Source organism: Musa acuminata, chromosome BXJ1-4, assembly GCF_036884655.1.
Source record: "Musa acuminata AAA Group cultivar baxijiao chromosome BXJ1-4, Cavendish_Baxijiao_AAA, whole genome shotgun sequence".
In the NCBI taxonomy this organism is placed as follows: domain Eukaryota; kingdom Viridiplantae; phylum Streptophyta; class Magnoliopsida; order Zingiberales; family Musaceae; genus Musa; species Musa acuminata.
Window position 1 is genome coordinate 8,759,119 of NC_088330.1, and position 21,062 is coordinate 8,780,180.

Below are 21,062 nucleotides of genomic sequence, written 5' to 3' on the forward strand. Positions count from 1 at the left end.
TTAAATGATTTGTAGTGGTTAATATTTTTTATTTTAATATTTAAGTATGTGCTATTATAATAACTCTGTGGAGACTATATTCTTTTAATTAATTTATATATGATATTACTTACAAGTCCTTCACATTTTCATTGAATGTCACATAGGTCCCCTTCGATGCGGTGCCCATAATCGCAACCGTGCAATTCCTAGTCGGACCCGTCCACAACCGCCTTTAATATTCGGCAAAAGATTTCCAATAAAAGGCGCTTCTCCACCCTTCCCCAAATCCCTAATTTCGCGTCCCATGGAAATGTGGTGTCGGGGTTTTCCGGTTGTGCACGTAGGAAACACTTTCCCCGCCGAATCTTTCGTGGAAATCTCACCTTCTAGAGGGTTTTGCTATCTCGGCGCCTTCTAATCTGACTCCTTGTGAGTTTTCCGCTGTTGTTACGAATTTTATTTTGTTTCCTTGGCATCCTTCCCATGTGTTCTTTCGATTCTGATTACGGTATTGTGCTTTATTCGTTTCCTCTCTCCTTTAGTATTTGTTCTTGCTATCTTCGATTGTTAGAGGGAAGCCTGACTGGTTTTCGCCCAGGACTATTGCAATTGCTGGCATTTCTCGTTAGTTTTGTACCTTTAATGCAATATTAGTCAGGAAAATAATGGAATTTGGAATTGTTATAAGGGTTCCATCTCTCCTTTATGTTTGAAACTTCGAATTAGGTTGATGAACGAAAATAAGAAGGTTTTTTCTATTGAGTTTGGTTGCTCTTTTCATATTGTAGATTCGACCAGTTGAAGAGATTGATGCCATTTTCTTTAACATTCTTCTTTTGTCGTTTAAGGAGATACGGCTTCGTTATTCTTTGAAGGTGTGTAGATCATGGCATCGTCCGATGATGATGAGATTGTGCCGCAGATTGTCACAAATTATCATTTGGTGGACGATGATGAATCGCCCATCTCATTTTCAGTTTTGCCTGTCCAGTTTAGTGACGGCGAGAAGCAGGATGCTGTCAACAGGGCCGTTTTCTTGCACGGAACCACTGATGGCGGGCTTCAGAAAGTCTACAAACAGGTTGTCGCATGGAAGTTGGTATTAGAAGATGATCAACCCAAGATCATGGTCCTCTCGAAGGACAAGAAATGGATCAATCTTCTGAAACCAAGAAAGAGTTACGAGGATACAATAAGGACAATGTTGATCACCATACAGTTGCTTCATTTTCTGAGGAGAAAACCACAGGCATCAGAGAAGAGCCTTTGGGAACACCTGCGTGGTGTCTTCAGGTGCTCCTTTTTTAATTTCTCTTGTGAACTTTTTGATTTGTCTTTCTTTTGTCTGATGTTCTTGAAGATGTTTGTATGATGCAGCACATTTGAGGTCAGACCTTCTGAGGATGACTTCAGGGAACATATTTCACTTATGAAGCTTTTTAGGGAGAGGGATCAGGTCTTAGTAAATTCACAGGTATGAATTGCATAACAGACTGAGCAAAGTCCTTTATATATATATATATATACATACATATATGTATATATATATATACATACATACATACAATCATACAATGCCATTCAAGTTTGTAGTGTTGCCATAGAGGTGCTTGAACTTTAGATTGTTCAGGTTTTCTCTTGCATTTGTTTTTTGTGTGTTCTGTGGCTTTTGTTGGGGGGGGGGGGGGAGGGGGGCTGTTGACTTGATCCATAGAACTTAATAGGGTTAACAGTGGTCATTTATTGTATGGGACTTTATAAGGTTTTGTCCAAAGGAGGGTTTGCAGGCATCGGTGGCGGTTGCCTTCGACGGGACCAGAGGTGAGTCGGGGTGGCGGAGTAGGGTTTGGGGATCTCGCATGTGGCGGTGGGGTGGTTTTACTGAAATGTTTAGTGATATGCCACATTTTGGCACCACCCACGTGGCAGTAGACAGAGGACCACTGGGCTGACGTAGAGTGACACCTCAGACCTGGACGAGGCGACCACGCGACCTCCGCATTGTTCGACACCGTACAGGTCAGTGCCGGACACCCTAGAGCCATTCCGCAAAACTCAGGACGGCGTTGCACGGCGCCGACCCAAGTGGTGCCCCTCGGTGCCAACTAGTACGGGTCGATCGGCGCTTGGTGTCGAACACCCCGAAGCCGCTCCGTAAAACTCGGGACAGCGCCGACCCGAGCGATGCCGGGCACCCAGAGCCATTTCGCAAAACTCGGGACGACGTCGACCTGAGGCGCCCGACGCCTGGGTTCAAGCGAGCGCACAAGTAGCGCTTCACTGAAGCACATCGCCCAACTTCTATGTGAGGTGCTTGGGCCTTGTCTTGCCTTGCTCAATCACCTAGGCGAGCACCCGGGTGCCTTTTTAAATCATTGTTATGTGATGGCCAGTGAAGGATGTATTTATCAAATTGATGCTTCTATGTTCAAGTTCTAGTTATTTTTAGTCCAATGTTATATTATTCGTTTTAATTTGGACTTACCATCTGTGCTCCATTATTAATTTCACAGTTTCTTTACCATTGAAATAGCTTCATTTTACCCTAAATATTTGAGTTTGTATCTTGTTAAGCATGCTTCTTATGATAGTTCTACTTGAACAGCTGTTGCTAGAGTTCCTAGAGGGGAAGCCAAGGAAGAAATTTGGTGAGGTTGGTGCTGATCCTGGTCATATTTGCTTTAATTTCCATAGATCATTTGTAGAACTTGTCACGTGATAGATCAAATTGGATAAGGTTTATTATTAAATTAATTTTTCAGGTTGCTTTAGATAGTTCAAATCTAAATCAGCCATTTATTGCTGATGATGATGAGGTTGATGAAGACATAAAAGATGATGCTGATGATGATTCAGAGGATGAGTCTGATTTATTTGATTCAGTATGTGCCATTTGTGATAATGGTGGTGAACTTTTATGGTATGTTTTTTTATTTTTTGGAAACATTTTCTTGTATTTGCTTTACAATATTCAGGTTCTAATACAAATAGTTAATATTATTAAATCAATGAATTTTTGTTAGCTCCTTAAATGCAAGCTTCCACCTAGTTATTTGTGTCCATCACCTGAAGTTTAATTTACACACCAAAATCATTTGTATTTGTTGTCCATCCAGCATGGTACTCATTATGTCATAATTATAATGTTTCTAATCTCTCTATTTCTGGTTATTATATTCTATTGTTATTGTCATTTTTAGTTATCCCTTTTGAATCCTAGATCAAGAAGTTTATTGTGTTTTAGATATGCCAAGATGGAGATACGATGAAATGCTTGAATTTTGGTGAGTTAGAGGTGGTTGTATTGAGGGTTAAATGATTAAATTATCTATGGTGCTTAAGCATCTAATTACACATTTGACTTGCACTCGTAAAAATATGAGTCAACTTGGAGATTACGAGAGCCTTAGTTGTGATGCTTGGCATCCCATCCCAAGTGTTCACCTGTGCTGGCTTGGGCAACCCAAACTCCTCAACCCACTCTCAACCTAATTCAGGTTCTCCTGACTCTATGCAAATCCAATTCCCCCCTATCTTTTCCGGAACCAAATTATAATGCAATCTAAACTTGATCAACCCAATTCACTGCAGTTGATGCCTGCATTTTTTTGCCCTATCATTTCTATTGTCGACCTTCCACCATTGGCTTATGGCTTTTAATTGTCTTCCCTCTCTTCGTTATCACATCTCTCCTCGTCTCCCCCTCTTATCTTTCTCCCTTCTTCCTCTTTTCTCCCTTTTCTCCTCCCTTCTGTCTATTGGGGCTCCACCACTGTTGCCTTCTCTTTTCTCTTTCCTCTTCCTTTTCTTCTCTGCCCCTTTATGTGCGACCAACACTCCCTACCATGGTTGTCCTCTCTTCTCTATCCTCTTCCTCTTTTCTGTCCCTTCATGTGCGTCCAACACCCCCTACTGTGGCTTCCCTCTCTTCCTCTGTCCTCCCTCATCTCTTCTCAACTCTGTAACTAGCATCGCATGTCATCGCCCTCTCTGGCCTCTTCTCTTCCCTGCCTCTTCTCTGTGACCAACAACAGATGTCATTGTTGTCCTCTCTACCTTTTCCTACTTCTCTTCCTTGCCTCCCTCGTATTCTCTCTACTCTCTCTTGTTGCCCTCCACTACCTTCCTTCCTCTTCTAATTTCTCTCCCCATCCTCTTCCACCCTGCCTATCTCCTCTCTCTTCCCCTCTTTCCACGACTTAATTAATCAATTTAACATGTCAATTCAAACAATAACAATTATACTATTATAGGCATGCCAGAAGAATCATAATTGGGAAACATTAAAAAGGATCTTGGATGAAATTAATTATTTAAAAGATCTACACCTTGATGCTACCACTTGCCTGGTTTGGACAAAATTACTAAAGGTAGATATTTAAAGTAAAACAACGTCAAGTTTTTGTTTTGATAAAATGAAATAAAACTTATGCTTTAATTGAATTTCTTATATATTTGAATATTTTTATCTTTAGTTACATTTTATAATTTTTTAAAGATAGACCTATTGCTTTAGTAGGCGAACACCTAATATGGGATTTTGATGCTTTATAGCACCTAGTGCTTGACACTTGACAGTACCAAGAAAAACACTTTTTGAAACAAGCAAGGGTATGATGGTCCTTTGACTGTTAGTTTCATCTAGCTGATAATCTTTGTATCAGTGATTTAAAAAGGCGTTCGGGCGCTCGCCTAGGCGCTCGGGCGAGGCAATGCGAGGCCCGAGCGCCTCACTTCATTTCCAGGCGGCGCGCTTCAAAGAGGCGTCGCCTGGGCACTTCAGACGAGCGCCTGGGTTAAACCAGGCGACCGAACCAGCGTTTTAGGTCTGGTTTAGTCTTCGGTGCTTTAGTTGGTTCAATCGAACCAACTAAAGCACTGATATCAGCGTGACTTCCCCAACTCTAACCCTGCTTGTCATTCACGCTACTGCTGTTGCTTCTCGCTACCGCTGCTGTTGTCGTCGCTCGCCGCTCTCGCTGCTGCTGCCGATGCTCGCTGCTACCGTTGCCGCTCCCACTGTCGTCGCTCCCGCTCCCGCTGCTCGCTGCTATTATTGCCACTGTCTCCGCTCGCCGCTTTCGCTCCTGCTGCTCGCTGCTACCGTTGCCACTATCTCCACTCGCCGCTTTGCTCCCGCTCCCGCTGCTCGCTGTTACCATTGCCACTGTCTCCGCTCGCCGCTTCCACTCCCACTGCTCGCTGCTACCGGTGCCACTGTTACCGCTTGTCGCTCCCGCTGTCGCTGCTGCTGCACATCGCTCGCAGTTGTCGCTGCCATTGTCGTTGCTCGCAGTTGCCGCTCTCGCTCTTCTCAGTCAACACCCTCGGTCTTCAATAGTATACTGTTAACAGTATACAGTATACTATTAACAGTATATTGTTAACCGTATACTAGTAATAGTATTTGTATTTATTAGATTAATTTAATAGAATATTTTTATTTAAAAAATTAAAAAAATATATTAATTAATTATATTATATATTTTTATATTTTAGCATCTCACTTTGCTCGGGTGAGCGCCTAGCGCCTCGGGCGTTTTTGGACATTGGCGTCTTTTGACGCTTAGCGCTTTTTAAATCACTGCTTTGTATTTTTGTTTGTCTATGCATAACTCCATACTGTACTTGCAAAATGTGCAAGCTCAGTAGTGGGAGATGGATGGGGTGTTCTAGCAGAATGCTTATTGCTTTCATGAAAAGAACTGAAGATACGACTGTATTTGGTTCAATAAGATGTCAACTTTTGACTGAAACGCTAATTAAATATTGAGTTCGAATTTAAGAAGATAATTCAGACGTTCTAGCCCTTAGATAGTTCTTTAGAGAATGTGGTAATTTTCTTGATAAGTAACAACCATATAGTGAAGGGCAGCAGTGCCCCTGTTAGAGTTTCTTTAAGACTATAACCATGGGAGCTGGTAGAGAATTGCTATATCTGTTGGTTTTATTTATTATCTAATATTCATGCACTAAATAGTGTACCGAATTAGTGCTGATGTGTGCTAACGTCTTGCTTGGACTCATATGTTTTGATGAAATGATACCTGCTGTTATTAAACTTAATTTAGAGTGCAGGAGCTAAAGTTGTTACATGAAATGGGTTTGTGTGAAGTCTGGCCATGCACTATGTGCATTCCTAGTTATGTGGTTCTTTGTAATTCTATAGTTTCTTATTTTTTGTTTTAGGATATTGTGGTTTGAAAATCTATAATGCAGTTGTGAAGGACCGTGTCTGCGATCCTTCCATGCCACCAGAAAAGCTGGAGAAGAATCAGAATGCAAGTCCCTCGGATACACAAAGGCTGAAGTTGAGGTATCATGTAGAGAGCTCGTCATGGTTTCTGCTTTTTATGAACCTCTGCTGTGTATGTTCTCTCGTTCTTTTGTTCTTCTCATCAAATGTTTGTGAATTTGTGCAGTCACTACAGAACTTTCTATGCAACAATTGCTTATACAAGCAGCATCAATGCTTTGGCTGTGGCAAATTAGGCGCCTCTGATAAATCAAAAGGTGCTGAGGTAAGATATATGTGGTGGAACTAGTTCTTATTTTCTTATCTTACTACTTTTGAACTATGTACTAGTTTTTGATTAAGAAGGCTACTGGTACATTTTGCATTGATTTAAAGAAAATGCTTTTGTCAAAATATTCTGAATGACTTTTTTGGACCAATGTATTAGCATGATCTAAAATTGGGATATCCTAAAGGTTTTTAATATTTGTTCCTATAATTGGCAAAATCCTCACCTCACAACCTTCTATGAACTTTGTATTCAATTTCTGTGAATCAACATACATATTTATACATTGGTCCAATCTGTCTTTGTAGTTTCGGTTCGAGCACAATAAAGTGGTTCATGAGCTAACTTTACTGTGCTAAGGCTACAAGGGTATTCTAAAAGTTAAAGTTTTGAACATTGGCATATTCAGTAGTAGCAGTTCTGTTTCTTCTTAACAATATTGCTATCCAGCATTTATGAGAGGTCTTTATCACCCAGAATCTCCATCTTTTCCTCTAAGGTGCTTGTGATGCACCCCCTCACTTTTTGGTTCTTGATTTGTTTTTCGGGACCAAATATAGTGTCCTCATTCACTCAACATATTTTTAGGATGGACTAAGGTCATTTGTCTAAATTGGTCGAAGTTCATAGTAAGTGTTTGTACTTTGAAGCAAGGATTGAAATATTGTACCATACCGAAGTTTCGACATTCGCTTGGTATGGTACGATACTGTATATAGAGCGATATACTGTTCGGTATATATATATAAATAATAATAATAATAATAATAATAATAATAATAAAATAAAAATTTGGCGACGTTGTCGCTCTCTCTTATATATATTTATATATTTATATATAAAAGATTTTTTATATATAAATATTTTTATAAAAGGTGATGTCATCTTATATATATATATATATATATATATATATATATATATATATATATACCGGTAACGGGCGGTTCGTGTATCGGTCTGCTGACGGACCGGTATGTACCGCCCGGTTATTCAAAATTGAAGACCTTGCTTTGAAGTATGCAGGTTATGTATCTATCAGAGAATTGCATGATATGAACTTAGACACTTTTGTGACTAGCTTGAGATTTTGATTCAATTGTGTGATTTTGTAAATGAGCTGGGAGCTTATTTGGAAACCTATTTTTCTTTTCCATCACTTTCCAATTTTCCATCAGATTTCTCTCTCTAAATTTCCTTTACACTTTTTGCTGTCTCTTTAAATATTTCATCATTCTTTATTGGCAGTAGACAGCAGATCATTAAGTTTGTCAGAGTAGCTTATCCTCTATATGGCTTATTCAACCTACTTCTCTTTCTGGTGAGAAATTTTGTTGTATGCACGGGTTTTTGGTTGTGACAATGTGTTGGTTAACTAAACTATAGGTTTGAGAGAATACAATGCAAGATATTGCTAGTCTCCTATTTATATTTTTTTCTTTATCATGTGATGTGGTCATAGTCAATCCAAACTTTTTGAGTTCACAGGAAGGTGGATGAAGTCTTATAGCATAAGTATACAAGATAAGAAGAGGTTGGATGAGATAAAACTAGCAGGCTTCTTATACTTTGGTTTATCATTTTTATACATTGCTTTATCAAACCCCTCAATTCAGACAATTGAATCAATAAGGTCAAACTTTTTTTTTCTTTTGAACTGAAGCTGTTAATATAATGCTATTGAATCTGGAGAGGTTCAAGTCCTCGTGAATTTTAAAACATGAGTATTAGTAAGGTTCAGCATACTATGCAAGTTGGACATTGCTGGTGATCCAAGGTATCCTTATATAGTGAAGTGACATTGAAGTTTGGTTTTAATACTGCACAAGCTATGAATCACTCATTATTGAAATAAGCTTTGAAGAGTCTTATGATTCGCAAGATTCGATTGGCAACTATTATAGCTGATACATGACTTGCTTTTTTAACTTAATAAATGAGTTTCTTTTACATTTTTAATTTTTTAAATGTCTTAACAATTGGAAAGTCATTCATAACTTCATTCTGCTTTGGTACAGTTAAAACCTATGTCAAAGATGATCTTGGACCATAATACATTAAGTAGATGTCCACACATCTAGAATATGCTGATTCTACTAGCCATTTCTTTGATGTCTCTTAATTCTACAGCTTGTTAGCAATCCTTCATTTGGGTATATATTGGCTCATTTAAGAGCTGGACCTTTTAATTTAAACTATGAGAATTTGGTTTTGCATGCTTTGCCATGCCTATTTAGACTGATTCTTGAGGTGACTCTATTTGAAAGGGTTCATATAGAGTAGGACTGCTGATCATTGAGAAGAGGGAGGATATTTGTTGACCTTCAAATTGCATTGCTTGAGAAAAAAATATCCCTTCAGCATTTGTGGTGAGATGCACATAAATTCATGTCCAATGATCACGTTCAATTATGAATGAAAAAACGAGAATATCCTTTTGTTAGACAATGGAGAGATACTATTAAATGAATCAAAGGGTTGGTAGTGAATCTACCTTGCTAGTTTGTGTTCAATACGTTATTTTAATGTTTTGGAATTTAGTTATAAATTAAGATAAATGTTGACTTTGAGCCATATCAATTCTGAAACAAGAATTGAAATATTGTACTGGCGTTTCGAGCTTCGCTTGGTACGGTACGGTATTGTATACCGAGCAGTATACCACTCGGTATATCGTTCGATATATATATACATATATATAAAGTATAAAAAGAAAATTTTTTCGGCGACATCGTCTCTCTTCTCCCTAGGCCCCCGCCTCTCTTCTCCCCACGCGGGGTGACGTCGCCTTGATATATATATATATATATATATATATATATATATATATATATATATATATATATATGGTATGTAATATCATGCTGTACCGTACTGGTGTTTCGAGGTTGGCTCAGTACGGTACGGTATCGACGTACCGAGCGGTCCACCAGGGCCTACCGAGCGATTTCCTCTTACTGTAGCATGGCTACAGTGTAACCTTGTAGCATGGTCCGTTCGGTAACGGGTGGTCCGCTTATTGGTATGTCGTCGGATCGGTACGTACTGCCCGTACCGGACGGTACCATTCGAAATTGCATACCATATATATATATATATATATATATATATATATATATATATAATACTGCTCAGTAGCGGGCAGTCCGTGTATCGGTCTGCTGACGGACCAGTACGATTATTCGAAATTGAAGTCTTTGTTATGAAATAAGTGATCTTTTTCTTTTACTTTTATCTTTATAAGATATAATTTTCTAACTATATTCATAGATTAACCCAAAATTACTCAAATTTATTTTTTGATTTTTCTCTTTTGATACGTTTTTCTTTCTGAATAATTGTGTTCTTAATGCGGGCTTATTTTTTTCATGCATAGCCCTTTTTAAAGCTTAGGATTTATCAATTATATGAGCCAATTTGTTGTGACCTGTATATTCACTTGTTTTTAATCTCATAGCATTTAACTGAAGACTATTTGCATTGTGCTTGAAAATGCCTATTTATGAATAACATTAATATTCTTTTCACTGAATTACGTGAGCCAGGCGAAATGAGGAGGGTTGTGTCTGGCAGCCGATGGCCTAAGGGTAATGTTAGGCCCACTATCTGATCCAATACCTTCTGTATCTTTTTTTGATACCCACCCCTTGTAACCACAATAAAGTTATTTGTGATTTGTGTTCACTTGGATTCTTTTAATACCTCAGATTCATTCAGGTCTTCTACTCCTTTGGAGATTGGACATCCTTTAATTGAAGGACAAGCTGCAATGGTTTAGAAATATTTGTTGAACAAAAGTTTCATGTGCAGACTTAAATTAGAGTTAGTTGATTCTCTTGATATGATTTATTTTCTTTTTCTTCCTCGTACTCTTCTCTTTAGCTTTTTCCTTGTTGCCCTTGCCATGCTGTGCACCACTCACTTTTTGGATTCCAGGTGCATCTGGTTTGGCTTTTGGAGTAGTGTTTGGATTCTTAGTTAGACAACTTATACTAGTTATTGATTAACTTTGAACAGATCTATCAGGATATTGGATTGGACTGGATCAAATTTTCTAGGTCTCTGGATCTTAATTAAACTTGATCTCATCTATGTCCAATACCCTTATACCAGAGGTTTATGATGCAGATCAGGCTATTGATTTTGCTCCTAGCATACCTACTAGTTACTGCCTGCTACCCATGTCTGCGTTTTCTTCTCATTATTTTTTTGTGACTTCGTTTAAGTTCCTTCCTCCTCACATTGTCCCTCCTTTCCTGTTAAACTAGAAAGTTTTGCTGTGCTCACAGAAAGAGGTTGCTAGAGTCATGTTCTTTACATCTGTCTATGTGGATTTTTCTAATCTAGCAAACAGTTGCAACAACTACATATAATTGTCCAGATTTTATCTCATCTTTCACTCTCTTGTCTGCAAATGATTGATGCAGTGTTGTTCCCTTTTTTAATCATTTGTCTTTAGGTATATCCTTGTGTTTCTGCGACATGTGGTCACTTCTACCATCCAAAGTGTGTTTCAGAATTACTTTTCCCTGGTAGCGAAGCTGAAGCATCTGAGTTTCAGAAAAAAATTGTGGCTGGGGAATCATTTACATGCCCTGTTCATAAATGTGTTGTTTGTAAACAAGGAGAAGACAAAGAGGTTAGAGATTTGCAGTTTGCAATGTGCAGACGGTGCCCAAAATCTTATCATAGAAAGTGCTTGCCAAGGTAATTTTTCAATTGCAGATTAGATAGGTAGAACACTAATGAGCTAAGAATATATAGATTTTTCTTCTATCTTTTCGATGAAATTGTAGGAGGATTGCGTTTGAGGATATAGAAGATGAGGCTATCATACAAAGAGCTTGGGATGATCTTCTTCCTAATCGAATCTTGATATATTGCCTGTAAGTTCCCGTTCACTGAGTTTTTCTGTCTGGCTTCATGTGTTGCACAAATAACATTCTCTTACAGGGAATTGACTTCATTGTTGTTTTCCATTTGGCAGAAAGCATACGGTTGATGAAGACCTTGGAACTCCAAGAAGAAATCATATTATATTTCCTGAGACTCCTGAAAAAAAAATAGTTTCAGATATGCAGAAAAGCAAAATTAAAGAATTGGCTAAGAACAAAGTTAGAGAGTTGGCCCGAGATCGAACCACTATGAAGTCAGTCAAGGCAACTAGTTCTGAAGGAAATCACTCGAAGGAAAAAGTTGTCAGGAGTGTTACTCAGCATGGTCTTGGTATCCAGAAAAAAGAGATGTCCTTGAAGGACAAGTCACGATCTGATATGGACAAAGCTGAGAGAACTGTTTTTGAGGACAACAAGACTCTTGACAAAGAGGCAAAACCTACAGCTTCTACGAAACCTGCTGCAAAGACATTAAGTTCATTTCCGCATATAGATAGTGAAACAGAAGCAAAGTAAGTCTCTTTTTTCTCTTTTGTCCAAGGAATGGCTTTAGCACTTGCTTTAGTTTTTCATTTGAGCAGTTCCAACTATTTTCAGATTAACACCCAAATTAATTTTGTATGCTTCGTTCCTTGATATCATTTGAAGTTGAGTGGGGTTTTTTTGATAACTTAATTCTAATAGTAAAAGAATTTGCATTTGGTATTCATGTCAACTTGGGTTGATTTATTTTGCAGTAGGGAAGTCACAAAGCAGCTAATCTTCTCTGATGTGCTTCACCTTTGTGCTATTAGTTGTTGCTAATGTGGATTGAGTTATTATTATTAGCCTATTGATTGTGATCTTACCTAATTGGAATGTTTTTATTGGAGAGTTTTGGCTTTGTTCGAAAAGGCATCATCTTCTTTAAGCTTGGAAAATATAACCAGAAAACGGTCAATGCCATCTACTCATGCATACGGCACAAGGCACATTGACAAGACCATTACACAAGGCAAGGTTGAAGGTTCTGTTGAGGTACATAATTGATCATTGAGTGACATCTGATTTGAATTGATGACTTCATTATTTACTATTCTTTGTGTGAAGTCCTAATTTTTGTGATTAAAATTGTGTCCATAGGCAATACGAACAGCTTTACAGAAGTTAGAGAATGGGGGTTCTGTGGAGGATGCTAAAGCTGTCTGTGAACCTGAGATGGTGAAGCAATTGCTTAAGTGGAGGGTATGTAGTTGTGCCAACCAGTGAAGTAATTGCATTTGGTGTTGTGGATAACTGGGTATATAATTAAAAATTATCGAGTTAGCACCTATTGGCCATTGTTGCTTATAGTAACATTCATCACATGCACAGTTTCTGTCATCTGATTCTTGAGTTTTCATTTGATACTGCATTTTTTGTAAACATAAAAGGTGTATTGTTCCTTTTGTCCTACTCTTGCCATTGTATACTTTGTTGCAAGTTAATGTAGTAAATTTTACTGCTTGAACTGAAGCATTAACAAGTTGGACCTTGATAATCATAAGACCTTTTACTTTCCTTTGAAGATTGTGATCACATGGTGCTACTAAGGCTTTAACTTTAATGCCGGTACGATATTGATTTTGGCAACTTGTTGGTACCAGTTATGGTACCGGTTTATCAAGTGGTATACCAACCTATATCTCTTGGTATCACTGAAAAAAGAAATGCCTACTGGTCAGTGCCAAGCCATATGGTTTAATACCGATCCTTAATTGCACCGGTAAATATTGGCCAATACGTTGTCTAACTGGTATTTGAAGTCATGCTTGCTAGTTCTTTCCTCTGTTTTCTTGTAATATTTTTCTATTCTCGACTCTATATTGTTTTCTATCTGTGCTGTTAACCTGGCACAACCATCCCTTCTTGCATGGTATAAGATTTTTCTCCGTTGTGTCTGTTCTAGATAAAAGAGGGCAGCATCACCCTAGCATCATTTAATTAGAGGAAGAAAATTAATTTCAAAAGCAACATACTCTCTACATGGCTTGAAAAAATATATAGAAATGATATTTATGTGGTGGTACTTCATGAAAATTTTTCTTTTCCAGGAGAAGCTCAGAGTTTATCTTGCACCTTTTCTCCATGGAATGCGCTACACATCTTTTGGTCGTCATTTCACTAAAGTAGACAAGCTTAAGCAGGTACTTATCTAAAAATTAGCAAGAACTGTGAAGTTTGGTGATGATTCCAGTTGTTGCAACTCAGTAAACCTCATGTATTTAAATGCTTATTGTCAGAATTGGGATGCTATTACCTTTACTAAATCCTATTAGGAAACATAATTGTTTATGCTGTTACTATAGTTGAATTTCTTATGCCATTCAAATAAGTAAACTTTTCGTGAGAATCTCTCTTGACCTTTCTAAATGCAATACATAAATACAATGTTAAATATGGCTGCCAGGTAACAAAGATTGACTTATGCTATTTAACATGCTAACAGCTTCATTGGAATATATATCATTCATTATGACCTACCATCGATTGCACATAGCACATACTATTGTAAATCCTATGCCAGGTGTCACATAAATGCTGGTATAAACTATAAATGCCAAGAGTCATGCTTGCATATGCTATATGTCATAAAATGCAGCATGTGGGATGCCTGTAAATGACAACCTGTAAATGACTTTTGTCATTTCGCTATGCTGCAAGAAAGAAGCCCTTGCTAAATGCAATATGTTATGATTTCTGGGAAGTGGTTCATAATCTTCAGATTATCATGGTCTCGCTAACAGCATTATTTTGGTGATGATTCCACAGAGTTCTATATAAGCTGCTGTTTTCAATGATTCTGGTTATGCTAATTTAGTTCATACCTTAAATGGAAAATATATTACTCTGCTTGTTTCATGTCTGAACAACACTTCTTCATAAGTTCTATGATAACAAGAGTGTCAATTTCTTTAGTTACATTTTTTGGCTTTGGGACAATAGATGCATGGTTCTTTCTATACTGTGTTTCATCTGCCAAGTCATGTTTAAAAATGTCTTCCTTCTTATGACCCAATGAATTGTTCTTTCCATGTAGATTGTAGATAAGCTTCAGTGGTATGTTCAGGATGGTGATACGGTAAGTTCTTTTATTTCTTCAGTTTAATCGATTTCTACCAGATGCAGCCAGTAGTTAGTTTGTCATTTTAATTTGGGTTTCCTTTTGGCAAGACACAGTGAACTTTGAAGTTTGTTTCTGGTTTAAAGCATTTTTCATATTATTCATGTGCTTGACCAAGCCATTTTGTCACATGTTGACACTTAGCAAATATTGGTGTAGAGTGGGACAAGCAGCTCTCCTATAGTAATGCAACTGCATATTATATATACAATATGCTACATCTCCTTTTTGATATATGTATGTATGCATGCATGCATGCATGTTACATTCCCTTTTTAATCTTTCGTTGATGCAAACGCAGCAAGGAAGCAATCTTAACTTTGTAGTGAAATTATGCACCAGAAACCAGTTTTAGTTAGCTTCTTATACAAACTAATATGAGGTAACAGTGTCTAATTTTATTGATAACATCAGCTATATGCTTAGGATCTATCATGCAATTATATTTTGCAAATTGCAGAACATTAAATGAGAGCATTTTGAATTTTTCTTTAAAAAATTGACAAAAGGGTGGGCTTACCAAAGTTTTCTTTAGTTATGGATTTTGGACATAAAGTACACTCTTGTCCAAAGCTTCTAATCCTCTCAAATTTAAAGTCTGTTTCTGCTTCTTTGGCATGGATTAAATGAGGGGATCATGCCTTTGATCTTTATTGTTGATGGTATGAGGAGAGGTATAGGATGATCTTCGATAGGAACTATAAATAAAAGAATAAATAATTTTAGCTTAACCAAACATATAACTTTTTATAGATATCTATGGCAAAAAATCCATGTGGCCAACCCCAAATAATTGGGACTTACGGTTTTGTTGTTGTTATTATTATGTGCCTCTGCCCATACTTTTCATGAGCATGTCCTTTTGTAAAAGCAATAGTTGTTCTGTATAAACAATTCGTAGAATCAATGATTAGCCATATGATTAATGTAAACTCAAATTCATGTTAACTTGTTAGCATGGTACTTAACCCCATGCATGAAGCCTTATAGCTTTAGATTTTAGCTATTGGAGAAGTAATTATTCATTGGCCGGATGTTTTGTATAAGGTGGAATTTTTTTATATTTTTTCATAGGTTCAACTTTTTAGAAGCCATTGTTATGCTTTTAGTAGATTGTCTTTAGAGGTCTTTTATAAGACCGTTGTAAGACCAACAATATTTTATGGATCTGAGTGTTGGATAGTTAAGAAGCAACATATACAAAAAGCTTGTGTTGTCGAGATGAGAATGTTAAGATGAATGTGTGAAGTTAATAGGAAAGATAGGAAAAGAAATATTGTTACTCATAAACACCTAGGTATAGCTTTGATAGAAGATAAGACGAGAGAGAATCGTTTAAAATGATATGAACATATGCTTATGGGATATCCAGATGCAATAGTCAAAAGAGGTGAAATGATTAATGTTAATAATACAAGAAGAGGTAGAGGAAGATTTTAAAAGATGCTAATAGAAATGTAGTCGGTCCTAAATAGTTATGACTCGCGACTTTGTTGTCATTATTATTGTTGTATTTAGAGGTCTTTTAGACAAATTGCCCGAAGTTGAGCAAGAGAAGTTGTTTATATTTTCTCAAAGAGACAAAACTATAAATAAATAATTTAAAAGGCACAGGAGAAAAACTGTGATGGATGACTTCTAGCCATGTCAGGAAGAGGTTAAGGTCAGTTTTGGGGCAACCTAAACCCTAAAGGAGAGAACGTTTTTGCTTGGAGGCACCAATCTGAAAGGTGGAAAGGTGGAAATCTGGGAAATAATCATATGGTGTTTATGTAGTCAATTACTAGATTGTTAGTTATGATTTATGAGGATAGAGTGTATCCTGATTCCAGCTGCAGTTGTGATTTTTTTAACTGATGTTGCTCCACTTTTAGATCGACAGATTCTGGTAAGGCAAAGCATGTTTTCTATAAATTTAAAAATACTACTTTTTTTTATTAGCTTGCCCTACAAAAGTTTGTTTTTTGACAACTTTTTTGCTAGTTAACAAAATACAAGAGTACAGGACACTCATATTAAAAACAGGACCTGCAGATGTACTCTTTTATCCTTGTGTTAGATGGTCCTTACGAGGGTCGAGGAGATTCACTAAAGTGATATAATTGACTTCTATTGCTCTTCATGTCCTGCATAATAGTGTTTAGCTGTCATATGTTCAACATTATCATGAACATTAATTTACATATTTTAAATGACCTTCCAATTTTTAGGAATTGTTTACATATTAAACATTGATCATAGGGGTTTGACATTGTAGGAATTCTTCTAAAAGTTCTTTTTAAATCTTTTATGTTCTCTACAACAACAGGCAGTATTGTTTCAACTATTTGGGATCAGCCACATCAATCTTCTTGTGCCATTTAGGTCTCCTGAGGGGGCAATATCATTAGCGAAACTAAGAGCAATCAAATTCTTTATTAGTCCTAAGGAAGTTTGTTGGGTCTTTTATCTCTCCTTGCATCATGATTCATAATTGAATCACCTTGTCTAACCAGTGAATCTATTGGTATATTTTGAACATGTTTGTATCTTAAACAGTCCTCCATTTTGTTCTTGACAAGAGCTACACCAATTTGTTACTAAATGTAAAAAGTTTTTGTTCCTTTTTTCTAGTAACTCAACATATTCATCCAACATCCTTATTTCTGAAACACTTCTCTGTTTGTTTTTTGCCATCTCCCCTCCCCCCCCCCCCCCCCTCCTCTCCTCTTCTTTCCTCTTTGTTGGAAGGATTTGTGAATTGGTTAGAAACAAGGGCAAGAATAGAGGTAAAGAAAAAAGGAGGAAGTGAAGGATAATGGTCAAAAAGGATGACATAAATAGAAAGAAAAAAATATTATTACCTGATTTGTCTTGGCTCAAGGAGTAATGCACGTCTTATGCATCCACGTTGCACATGTAGATAATAAAATCACATACTAAATAGTGGCCACTCATTGTGGGAAAGCATACTTCTATTTACACATCTCTGATCTTCAACTATGATATATTTCTTTTTTTATAGACCCCAAGTACAAGAAAGAAAATAAAAATGAGGAGAAATACAATAACATCCTATAAATCAAGGGAAGATATATATTCATATTTTGACAATTAATATTACTTAACAAAATATTTGATCGATGGACATCTATGGAATCTTTAATATTGATATGGAATCTTTAATATTGACTAATTTTCTTCCAGGATAAAAGCTTGAATTAACCCATGAAATCTTTCATAAAACCATGATGTATCTACTTCCCTTTTTGTGGCTTTTTTTTCTTATTTTGGCAGTCTAGGAAACTAAATTAGAAATGTTGGATATGTGTCCATGTGATAACTTATTACATTTGCAGAACATCTGAGCTAATAAAATTTGTTCAAATGATAAATACATTAAAATGGTCTCACTACCACTTCCCGACTAAACATTCATATAATCCTTATCTTTCTTTCTTGTAATAATAAAACTGTTAAGATTGACCAAAATTTGCTGATCCACCCAAGGTTCACCCTACCGGGCGGTATACCCTGGTATAGGCAGTATATAACGATCTATCGGTACACTCGACCGTATCATGTGTCGGTGTATCGGTACAAATTGTATCGATAGTAGGTCGGTAAATCGGTATGGACCAATTAGGCGAACCATGGATCCACCCCATTTCTGTATGTCTGTTAATGCAAGTTATTGTTGAGAACTAGAATTCTCTTAATTCTAGGAACTCATTGTTGAACTTGACTATTATATTCCCTTGTGTATTTACAGGTTGTCGACTTCTGCTGTGGTGCCAATGATTATAGTCTTTTGATGAAAGAAAAACTTGATGCAGCTGGGAAGAGGTGCTACTTCAAGAATTATGATATTATACAACCAAAGGTAATTTTCTAAAAATTAGCAACAGTCTATCACCAGTCTAAGAATTATGTATTAAAATCTTGTCATGTGGTCGTGCCATAGAACTCATGTTCTTGCTTATCTACCTGTTTCACAGAGTCAATTTTCTCATAAAGTTCTTTTTCTCTCTCTTGTCCATGACTCTTGCTCATCCTTATGTCTTTTCATTGTTATCGGGATTATTCATGGCATGTTTAAATACAAGTTGTTAGTTATCGAGTCATTCCAATTTTAAAAATTTTGGATGATAGTTGTTGAGACAATTGATGTAATTCCATTGTTTGGATGCTTAAACATATAGGAATTGTGATTTCTAATGCAATTCCAACTACCCTGAACCTTTCCTCTTAATTGAGGAAATATAACACCACTTTATCTCAAATAAATTTTAGTTTGAAACCTTATCTACTTCTTGTTTATGTTATAGATTGCAAATAGGAACTGGAAAGAAGTTATAGGTTTGTGGAATTCTGTACTGTCCATTACTATTAAGAAACCTGCTTCAATGAAGTGTTTGTTGTTTGTTGCTATAGTGATATTCTTGTATGTTTCACTGATGTTTTCTTTTTGCAGAATGATTTCAATTTTGAGAGGAGAGACTGGATGAAGGTTAACCCTAAGGAATTACCTACCGGATCCAAATTGGTATAGTTTTGAAAGCATGTATATTTATTAATTTTCAGTAAATACAGCATGATATAAGGTCTGTTAATTTGTTTGATTTTTAAACAGATCATGGGCCTTAATCCTCCTTTTGGTGTCAAAGCAGCTCTTGCGAACAAGTTTATTGATAAAGCCTTAACCTTTAAGCCAAAGCTCCTTATTCTTATTGTTCCCAAGGAGACTGAAAGGTACAACTTCTGCTTCTCCCTGTTACTCGAATTAAATGATTTTATTGTATCATTCTCTCTCTCTCTCTCTCTCTCTCTCTCTCTTCATATATATATTATATTATATATAACTATATATAAATATATCTTGAGCTACGTATTTATTCTGTATATACTCTCAAGGCAACTTCTCATTCTATATCTTTCATTGTCATTATCAGACTAGATAAGAAAAGTCCTCCATATGATTTAATCTGGGAAGATGGTCAAAGTCTCTCAGGAAAGGTATGTAGATATTTGAAGAGTCCAACTCTAAAAATGCAAGCTTTGAAGGAGTCTCAACTAAATGACTGATGGTTAATTGCTACCTTTCTTCAGTCCTTCTACTTGCCTGGGTCTGTTGATGTGAATGACAAGCAAATGGAGCAGTGGAATTTGAATCCGCCACCACTATATCTATGGAGCCGTGCTGATTGGACAACGAAGCACAAGACCATTGCTTCACACTATGGACACACATTCACAGAGCAGGAGATTCCCGTAGAAGAAAGTCTGGTGAAGAAACCATCAGAAGTTCTTGCAGCAGAGGACCATATGGAACAAGAACCTTTGAAAGGAGTTGCCACTTCAGAAGGGACAGAGGCTAGAAAGGAAGACACTAAGAGCTCTGGACGTAGCAACAAAAGGTTCTCAGCAGAAAATCGTAGTGGTGGTTCTCGTAAGAGAAGAAGGTCAAAGAAAAAGGCAAAGGTTTCTGAAGCAAAGGAGGAGGACAAGTTATCAGACATGAGCATTTCACCTGATCATTTGGAGAGTAGAACGAGGAGTCAGAGTCATCTTCCATCAGAACCAATTGAAACTCCATCAGAAAGGGCAAATAATCAAGATGTGTATTTCAGTTCTGGAATGGAATTTGGTGTGACGACTGGTGGTAATGACATCTTCAAAGACATTGTCAATGATGACATCGACGAAATTGCTAGGAGGTACACTGCTCCTGCAGCTGGAGAAGGCATGTTCAACCGCAATTCACATGGTTGGCCAACTGGTGGAATTGGAACTCATGATTATGGTGTCCCAAGCTCAGATTCACGGTTCTCTGATTACCCGAGAAGCAACATAGACTCCCTTAGCAGGAACACATATTCCAATGACATTGATGGGTACAGGAGGATATCAGAGACAGATCTGCGGGCACAAATAAGGTTGTATGGAACACAAGGTCAAGATGAGTGGTCACAAAGGAATGGAATGTTGTTAGGTAGTTCAGATTCAGTGCTTGGACAGCCTCGCTTATTTCCTCCTCCTTCCTATGGGCCATCCACAGCTAGCATGGCAACATCAGCAATGGACCGGTATGCTCCACGTCTCGATGAGGCAAACTATGTAAGGCCGAGAAATCAGGGCCCAGTTGGGCCTCTTCCCGGAACAGGCAGTATTTTTGACTACGACATTCATGGAATGAGGAGGGATAGGCCTCCCAACTCGATCGGCTTTGCACCTGGACCACATCCCTCGTACCCTCATCCGGGAACATCTGGTGGTTGGCTAGATGAATAATTGCACGGTTTTTAGTTATCAAACATGAATCTGATGCTGTTAGATCTTTGGAAAACTGAAACATCCATTGTTGTCGGGTGTGTGGCAGTGACTTGCTTTGTTTCATTATCAACATAGCACTTAGCTGTTATGTAGTTTTGTTCCGCTTACTGGGAGAATGGAACTTTGTATATCCATAGATTTTGGTAAATTGCACATAAACTTGGTGGGTGTTCTGACTTCGGTCACAATAAGAGACATTCCCTGGTA

At 37.3% G+C, this 21,062-nt stretch overlaps 1 protein-coding gene across 6 annotated transcripts; it reads left to right on the forward strand.

Annotated features, from left to right (window-relative positions):
• The first annotated feature begins 227 nt into the window (after positions 1-227).
• Positions 228-21,062, forward strand: LOC135645824 (protein ENHANCED DOWNY MILDEW 2-like). 6 transcript variants are annotated; one of them, XM_065164613.1, is made up of 19 exons: positions 228-411; positions 831-1,275; positions 1,360-1,456; positions 2,588-2,635; positions 2,745-2,902; positions 6,202-6,298; positions 6,405-6,503; positions 10,966-11,213; positions 11,303-11,392; positions 11,494-11,913; positions 12,274-12,418; positions 12,524-12,625; positions 13,474-13,566; positions 14,460-14,501; positions 18,295-18,405; positions 18,997-19,068; positions 19,156-19,274; positions 19,475-19,538; positions 19,632-21,062. In XM_065164613.1, the coding sequence occupies exons 2-19, from the start codon at positions 869-871 to the stop codon at positions 20,811-20,813; spliced, it is 3,594 nt and encodes a 1,197-aa protein (XP_065020685.1). In that variant the 5' UTR covers positions 228-411; positions 831-868; the 3' UTR covers positions 20,814-21,062. The 6 variants fall into 6 exon arrangements, with proteins under 6 accessions (XP_065020685.1, XP_065020693.1, XP_065020702.1 ...); XM_065164621.1 differs by having other exon boundaries at positions 834-1,275; XM_065164630.1 differs by having other exon boundaries at positions 858-1,275.

Excerpts from the sequence above, each read along its gene's own strand:
- LOC135645824 (XM_065164613.1), top strand. The coding sequence starts at position 869 with ATGGCATCGTCCGATGATGATGAGATTGTGCCGCAGATTGTCACAAAT. Across the intron at positions 1,276-1,359 it reads CACCTGCGTGGTGTCTTCAG|CACATTTGAGGTCAGACCTT; the intron begins GTGCTCCTTTTT and ends TGTATGATGCAG. Across the intron at positions 13,567-14,459 it reads AAGTAGACAAGCTTAAGCAG|ATTGTAGATAAGCTTCAGTG; the intron begins GTACTTATCTAA and ends CTTTCCATGTAG.